The sequence below is a fragment of the Formica exsecta genome, unplaced genomic scaffold (assembly GCF_003651465.1).
Source record: "Formica exsecta isolate Colony F162 unplaced genomic scaffold, ASM365146v1 scaffold543, whole genome shotgun sequence".
Lineage (NCBI taxonomy): Eukaryota > Metazoa > Arthropoda > Insecta > Hymenoptera > Formicidae > Formica > Formica exsecta.
Window position 1 is genome coordinate 83,208 of NW_021852672.1, and position 8,532 is coordinate 91,739.

Here is an 8,532-nt window from a genome sequence, read left to right on the forward strand (position 1 = left end):
AATCTTTTAATTTTATTAAATTTTTCTTTTTTCATATATTTAGTATATCTAACTTTATTTATTATTTATTTATTATTAATCTTTGTTTGATCAATTGTTTCAGCCCTTGCCCCATTTTGCTTAATAATAACCTTACTACTGTTGGTTTATTTCTTTTAAAAATAAAATAATTTTGTTTAAAAAAAAAAAACTTTACACTTATCGTTAGAGTTAACGTGGTAAAACTGTGCAACTAGCAGTTACATATCGGAAAGACTTTTGAAAAATCGAGGTCCACTGCTTTAAATCTTATTAGCTCGTGCATATTCATCCGCGACCGATTGCATATAATGCGGAACAAATAGAGCGTGCGCTCTCTATTGTGACCAAATCTTGCTCAACCCTCCAATGCATATCGCGAGTCAATTCTAGTATGTGCCTTAAAATTCCATGTCCCTTCCATGTGCATGAATCCATATGATACACGTCTTGCGCGTAAAAATCGAAGGACAAACGCTTCAACTCAGCAGGCCAAGAGGAGGAAAAATAAAAAATTTATGTGGAAAATAGATCGTGCATTTTTTTCAAGATTAAAGTGAAATCTCGCGTCAAATGAAAATCTTTGTAAAGCGACCGACAAACGTACGATTATACACTTACGAGTTTTTTGCCGTAATTGCTTTTATTAGTAAACATCGATTTTACTATATCGATATTTAGTAAATATCTTTCTCTCTCTCTCTCTCTTGCATGTTTCAGCGAGAATGCACAGAAACTGTCAAAGGTGTTCCTCGATCGACCGATGAGTGCTTTGAACACGTCCATATTTTGGGTGGAGTACGTCGCGAAGTACGGAAACGTGCTTCAATCACCGGCCATTAATCTCTATTGGTGGCAACGGAATCTACTGGATGTTTACGTCTTTATACTTGCCGTGATTATCACAGCACTTTGTATCGTGCTGTTTATTCTACGGAAATTGAAAAATCTCTTGTTTGGGTCACCTGTTTGTGCAAAGAAGAACAGCGCAGTGATTAAATCGAAGAAGAACAAGTGAAGAAACTTGCGACACAAACTGTATAAGTATGTAATTTCATTTCATTTTTTATCTTCCTCTGGATTCGCGAAAACGATATATTCGGAAGACAATGCTGTTCTAAGAGCAGCATCTCTCGTTTATTACTATATCGCGAGCGTATTTTAATAAAATATATCTTTATAATTAATTACACAGGGCATGTTTCTGATATAATGCATAATGTAGCAATTAGTGTTAATTATTGCGTGGGGCATAGCCTGACGCATACGCGTCCGACGCATGCATCGCGTGCAAATGCACGCATGTGTAACGCTAATACTTTCATTTCTCTCTACTCGAACTAACAACGAAACGTCTAATTTCTAGACAAGAATCAGATACATTAGTGTGCAATCACGATTAATCGAGTATCAAGTCGAAGCAAATGAGGGAAGCCCTGATAAAATTTGCATACAATGTAGACGCGTACGTTTCTCGCTCGCAAATTCGCTTACAATTAGTGTATCACGGGATTTCGCCTTTATTTTCAAATATAAAAAATACTTTACCCGGTGGCAGCGTCGTATTTGCGTCTTTCAGCTTCATGCATTCTTGCTCGCGTTCCAGTAGAATTCGACGAAATTCCTCATCGAGTAGTGTGCTACCCACCGTCGTGTTTCCTGCCATCTGTTCAGCAAACGACACGTAGAATATTAATGAGTTACAGTGGCAAAAGTAAGGTAAGTGATAAATGACTATTACACATTATGGCATAACTTTACTTATTCCGTAAGGCTACTTAACATGCGTCACGATCTACAACAAAGGAGAGGAACCCAAGTAGAGCCTTACGTTAACGCTTTACGTTTAGTTAAGCCATGTTTTACTGTACTAAAAAAAAGGTATGATAAAAAGATGTTAAGATAATTAATTAAAAATTATATAAACTATATACCTTATTGTATAATTTATAAAAATAAAATTTTTCTTTGGTATTAGAGATCAAATTTATATATTAAATGAAAAATAAATGTAATAGAATCATTTCGACCGTAAAACATAATTCTGTAGAAAAGATATTTGACGGCGAGATTATAAAATCAATTGTGAAATTCCTGGGCCGTGCCTTACGTTAACGCTTTACGTTTAGTTAAGCCATGTTTTACTGTACTAAAAAAAAAGGTATGATAAAAAGATGTTAAGATAATTAATTAAAAATTATATAAACTATATACCTTATTGTATAATTTATAAAAATAAAATTTTTCTTTGGTATTAGAGATCAAATTTATATATTAAATGAAAAATAAATGTAATAGAATCATTTCGACCGTAAAACATAATTCTGTAGAAAAGATATTTGACGGCGAGATTATAAAATCAATTGTGAAATTCCTGGGCCGTGTTCTTTTGATCTGTTATCACATTTTCATTACATTCTCTATATATTCTCTCTGCGTTCGCGTCCGATTGCATCAGCTCTCTGTCACGATATTCGTTATAATATCGCAAATTTGCCGATTATTCGTAAAGGTCGTCGTCGCTACAATTTTGTCGAGCGAGGCGTGATTGCTGCGAAACTTTGCAGAGATGGGTAGATATAAATCGTCGCCGTTGGCGATGAATTTCAACGTATTATCGAGGAAATCCTTTCATTGAGGTCCGACACGGTCTGTGATAACTTTATTGCATAGAAATGAACGTTATTGCATCCGGTCAAAGCATCCCCGATATGAAATAATGAGGCGTTTTACGACAAAGCCATTTACGCAATAGGCGAAGAAGCGCTCCGATGCTCGGAGTCGGGATACATCTGAAAGTTTGTCGCACGAATAATCGTCACGTCGAATTTCCGATATTAATTATCCCCGACCGCTGGAATGCGTGTCATAATATTGATTGTGACGAAAAAACACATATCTAAAATGCAAAGAGTCGCGTAAAGTTCTTTACAAAGAATTTTACGCGACTTTTCGCAATATTGAAAAATTGATTAAAATGATAAAAAAATTTATTTAAATAAAGTATTCTATCTTAATTATATCTTTCTTTTGTACTAAAATAAAGTAAATGTAATAAATTACATATACATAGTTATATACTAGCAAATGTCATAATATAGCTGCAATCAATATAAAAATGTATTATTGGCACGCTTCATAACGTCATAAATAAGCATGCAGTGCCCAGCTGACAGACGTTATCGGCTTTGCAGCGCATACATTTATTACTTAGCCAACATAGCATTTCACTTATTCATTCATTAATTAGTTCATACAATTATGCCATGTGTCGCTGTATTGGGATTACGTTGCAGATCTAAATAAACAAAAGGTGCTGCTTATTTACGCAACGCAATTTATTTCATCTAATTATATACGCAACACAACGCAATTTATTTCATCTAATTATATAACCATAAGTAGAATCTTAAATAAATGATATAATGGAAATGAATAATGTAAATCTGTAATATAGTAATATAAATAAAGCACACATTCATCAAAAAAAAATTTAAAAAAAAATAAATAAATAAAAAAAAACAATGTTTCATATTAAGATTAATCATATATTACAATTTTGCAAAGTATTTTTTAATAAACGCCAATCAACATTTTAATTAAAATAAATGATAAAAGTTATTAACAATACAAAGAAAACGTACTTCGTATAACAATTTATGCAAAACCAAATGCAGTTAACCATAAAAATATTAATTGAATGGAGACAAAATACAGAATACTCGACGAGAACGAATGTTTTCGGTGTAATTTTTCTCTTACCGCTATATTTGATTGCATGCCATCCGTAAACCATTCCTAAACCACAAACGCGAGCGACAAATATCGATGATTATTCGCGAAAAATCGACGTTCTCCACATCTCGTAAATGCGACACGGCTTCCTAAATCAAACGACTCGGTAAATAGTGACCCGTTAATTTATATTCAATTAAACGCGTCCGATTGCCAGAAGATTCATGAATTTACATTTCGCTGAAATTTCACGCCGCGTCAAAAAAAGCGTGCCTACGTATACATCTACGTCACTGTAATACTTCACGGCAGTAACATCACACCACCTGAGTGAAACAAGATATTCGCGCAAAAAACGCCGTTTGCTTTCAAATTGATGTAAAATAAAATAATTGAGCACAAAAGTATTCTTGCAACAGTTACAAACACGTTTTATCGAAAGTTTTCAAAAAATCTATAAAGCGCCATTATCGATTTTTAAGAGTTCAAGCATTTTGTCACATTTTATTGAAATATCTTATTACATAAAAGGGAGAAAATATTTTATGCGCTACATGTATACTATAAGCGAACAAAAAGTAAAAAAATCAAAGGAAAACGAAAATAAAATTGGGTGAGATCAAAACCGAAAATAACAAGATTTCGATGTTGAATTATGGAACGAGTTTCTCTATTTTAACACTGGCTCAGCTACCTTGCGAACTCAATCCCAAGACAATTCCCCCCCCCCCCCTTTAACCTACGTTTTCACCGTATATTTCTAACGCTAAATATAATTAATTCATTTTGAGCTTTATTTAAATAAATATCGAGTAAACAATTGCGAATTTGCTAAAGCAATTTTGAATCTGTTCATCATATTTTCATCGCATATTTAACGCGAGAAAAAAACGATATTGATATCATTGCCGTATTTAGGCAAAATCAAATGCAAGGACTCACAAAATTAAAAAATAGGAATTAGACATCCATATTTAATGTTAAGTGATAAGAACATAAATTTTTATGCCTCTTTTTACATTTTGAGATAAATAACAAGCATCGACGAACTAATTGTACATAATCTTTGTACGCGAGAACTTCTTATGAGTAACAATAACAACTAAAGAGATCACGCTTTTACTTATTTATGTCAATGCCATCTATGTTTATAGGTAAGAGCAGTATAATTAAATACATAAAAGAAACCAAACTTTAAAAGAAACGCCCGAATGCGATGACGAGGGGGCCATCTATCTTGTGGCACTGTGTAATGGGATTCTTTAGCAACTTTCTCACACCACGAGCATGACGCTATCGTTTTTAGTTTTTAGTACGTTTTATGGTTTGAATGAAGTTGTATTCGTCGTTCGTGGCCATTTTCTCGTGGCGATTTATTTTTTTTTGGGGGGGGGGGGAGATTTTCTTGCAAAGTTTGAGAGAGACAGTGAGAAAGAAGAGTAGAGAGCTGAACAAGAGTCGTCGCGTGTTTTGCCAAAAACTCGTTGATAAGGAACAACGCGTGTGAGGCTGCATTGTCATGGTGCAGCACCGATGAATTGCTGGCGCACGCCTCCGGCCGCTTCTTTCTCACTGCCTCTCTCAAACTTTGCAAGAAAATCTTTAAAAAAATCTTAAAAAAGAAAAAAATCGCCACGTCTAGAAAATTGCCACGAACACAACCTCATTCAAACCACCATAAAACGTAAATTAAGAACGATAGTGTCATGATCGTACTGTGAGAAAGTTGCTAAAGAATCACATTACACACAGTGCCACAAGGCCAATGGACCCACGTCATTGCATTCGGGCGTTTTTTTTTTTTTTTTTAAGTTTCTTTATGAACAGTCCTTGTATATATAGAATGCCACTTTTAGAAGCTGAAAAGGTAAAATTATATTACCAGACAACCGTGTCGTATCGTCGTATAATCTTGAAAAGGCAAATTATAGAAACGGACAAGTGTTGTTCCTGTGCAATGAGTGATTCTATGGTTATTTTCAACGCGACAAAATCTGCGTAACATTAAAGCGCTATCACTAATATATGTCACCATCGACGCGATTCACAATTTAGTCGTACCGCTTTTAGCGAGCAATCCTTGAATGTTATACCGATCCTTGCGACAATGTGTAATTTGCATAACAAACGACGGCTCGCAGAATAAATAAATATTTGGGCGACCGAGGAGTATCTTTGCGAAAAAGATATGATATGAGCATAGCGACAGTTTGACGCAACCAATAGCACAACTTCCGTTATCGTTCGAGGAAACGTCAGATCTATCTTCGCGTCTTCCCTTCTTGTCGATCGTTTACGAGATCTCACATTGTTGAGTTGCTGATTGATAAGTACCATCGATTCGAGGGCTCATAAAAGGATTTCACCGCGTTGAATGATAAAAGGACGGGGGAGAGAGGGAATATCGGTTAATCGACTGCCGAATGAAAACTGATTTGATGCAACGACATAATACATTATTTCCAGCTTCATTATATCTCGTTGGACCAGTGGAATATTAAGAAAAAAAAAATTCATGCGAGCTTGAAGCAATCTGTAATTTTCTAAAGACCTACGAGACTTTAGATTTACGTTTACAAAAAGAGGGAGAATAAATTTTCTTCCCGTATAAACAATATTGTGGTTATCGAGAATTTAATTCTGGAAATATCGAACTTAAAAAAAAATTTGTAGTAAATCTTTTGTTACAATACTGCATTATTACTTTTTATTGTAAATTTCTCTCTTTCTCTCTCAATACTATCCAATATAAAAATTAGAAAAATTAGAAAATATATATCTTATTCTTTTACATATAATTTTAAATGTTGTCACGTACTCTAACATATTGTGTATATCAAACTTTGAGTTTATATATTGTAGTATTCACGAATATTCAACGAATTTAAAGCAGAGTGACAAAGGATCGCGAATAATAATACACACACACCAAATTTGCTTTATTTATAAAACAATGTGAGAATAAAAGGATCGTTCTAAGTAAATTGTTTAAATAATCAAAACATATGAAAACATACCGATTTGTATATAACCGTACGTTAATCCAAAATTTTCATTACTCTTTTATGCAAGTGTTATAATTTTTTAAATTTCTGGATTCGTTTTCTTGAGTATTCTACATGCAAAAATGTATCTCTCATTCTCATACGGAATCGATATTTAGAATGTGAAGATAGCTCGATTTTACATTACAAAAAAAAAAAAAAACTTTAAGTTACAATAAAAGTTTTGACGAACCACTATAACCTTGAAATACTATAGATATAAAGAGATAGATTCAATATTGGCTATATATATTTGTTCCTAACAAAAGATAACTGCCAGGTTATTTTCTTTCCTTATCTACGCATATCGAACAATTATATACTATGTCAGTCGTTCAAGAACAATGTTCATAAGCCATATGATAAAATTAAGAAAATAAAATATCATTATAATATTTAAAATAATATAATAAAAATGGGATTTATATATATATATATTATATTAGATGTGTATTAAAGATCTATATTTTATATATACACGCGTATATATATGGATTATATGAATTATATATGTATAATATATGTATAATAATATATAAAAAAATCTCTCGTAATACTTTAATACAAGCGTATATAGGCAATGTTGAGTTTACCTCTTTATGTTTCTCTATACATATATGAGAAATGCTCTCTCTTATTTCGTGTATAAACTTGAAATGCCTATCATGAGAGTGTATTGAATTTTCTATGAGAACCTTTCCTTTCGTATTCATTTGGAAAAAGATTATAAAAGTCGAAAGTTATTCGGCATTTTGATAGGGATCGATAAATGCAACTCACTCTTATTCTTTGTAGTGAAAACCGAATAATTTGTGAATATATTTCTACGCAGAAAAAAAGCGAAAATAAAGGCGTGTACATACGTGCGTGCGCATCACGAAAAGCTCAAATTCTATCATTTTCAAAATAACATTTAACAATAACGTCACAAACACGAGACATTTTATAGATATTGGCTTACTAACCTCAGTTTGTATCTCCATGATTGGCGTTATTGGCAGGTTGCAAAAATGAAATACGTTAGAAACCTTTGAATCACACCAGACCTGGAACAACAAAAACGAATACATTCAAAGATGATACGAAGAAAGCGTTATAATTATTATATTTTTAAAATAATTTCACGTTTAAGAAAAATTCTTTATATGCGTCAGAGATATTGTTCATAAGGCCGAAATTTATGAGAACATTTGTAAAATAAAGAAAAAGAAATACGTAAAGAAAATATATTTTTTATTGATAAAAGGGAGGGGAAAAGAGAATATTACAAGCAATAAAAAAAAAAGAGAGAAAAAAAGAGAAACCCGCTAAATAGAAAATATTCTTCATTTTAATTCGAATTATATATCTGAATAAAGGGAACACGATAAAAACAACTTTGCGGCGAACGTGAAGCATCTAATGATGCCAGGCTGGAATGATAAATGTAGAGCGATATATGTGGTCCATGTGTATATACGGAAAAAGAGCGAACGCATTACGTAAGCCGTCGTGTTTGTGGTCTCACCGATTTATTTTGAGAGGGACGCGGACCGACTTCGAGTCACTTCTTTCGAATTCGATATGCGGTCTGTCCTAATTTTTACCCGAGTTACGAAACCGAGCCGATATTTTCGCGTCCAATTTTACGCCCCCGCAACTATTTCCATTTACCTCAACCCTCTCGCGTCGGGACAAATCGATTCAATTTCCATTCTATTAAGATCAGCAGGTGGTAGAAGAGCGCTTTCCTGCT

The 8,532-nt window shown here is 33.3% G+C and overlaps 2 protein-coding genes across 12 annotated transcripts in view; one reads left to right on the plus strand and one right to left on the minus strand.

Annotated features, from left to right (window-relative positions):
• The window catches only part of LOC115241943 (UDP-glucuronosyltransferase-like), a 7,814-nt gene extending 6,603 nt beyond the window's left edge, over positions 1–1,211 (plus strand). Inside the window, exon 5 of the mRNA XM_029817919.1 lies at positions 739–1,211. Coding sequence (XP_029673779.1) covers positions 739–1,036 — 298 coding nt within the window. The 3' untranslated portion in view covers positions 1,037–1,211. The remainder of the gene's footprint in view (positions 1–738) is intronic.
• Positions 1–8,532, minus strand: part of LOC115241944 (calcitonin receptor-like) — a 75,208-nt gene that overhangs the window by 53,556 nt on the left and 13,120 nt on the right. For 5 of the 11 annotated variants that reach the window (XM_029817924.1, XM_029817925.1, XM_029817923.1 and 2 more), the window contains 2 exons: positions 7,763–7,843; positions 1,567–1,684 (listed from right to left, as the gene is read on the minus strand). In XM_029817924.1, coding sequence (XP_029673784.1) covers positions 1,567–1,684; positions 7,763–7,780 — 136 coding nt within the window. In that variant the 5' untranslated portion in view covers positions 7,781–7,843. Of the gene's footprint in view, positions 1–1,566; positions 1,685–7,762; positions 8,050–8,532 lie in introns of those variants that run through there. The other 6 variants (XR_003884984.1, XR_003884983.1, XM_029817928.1 and 3 more) reach the window with 4 other exon arrangements.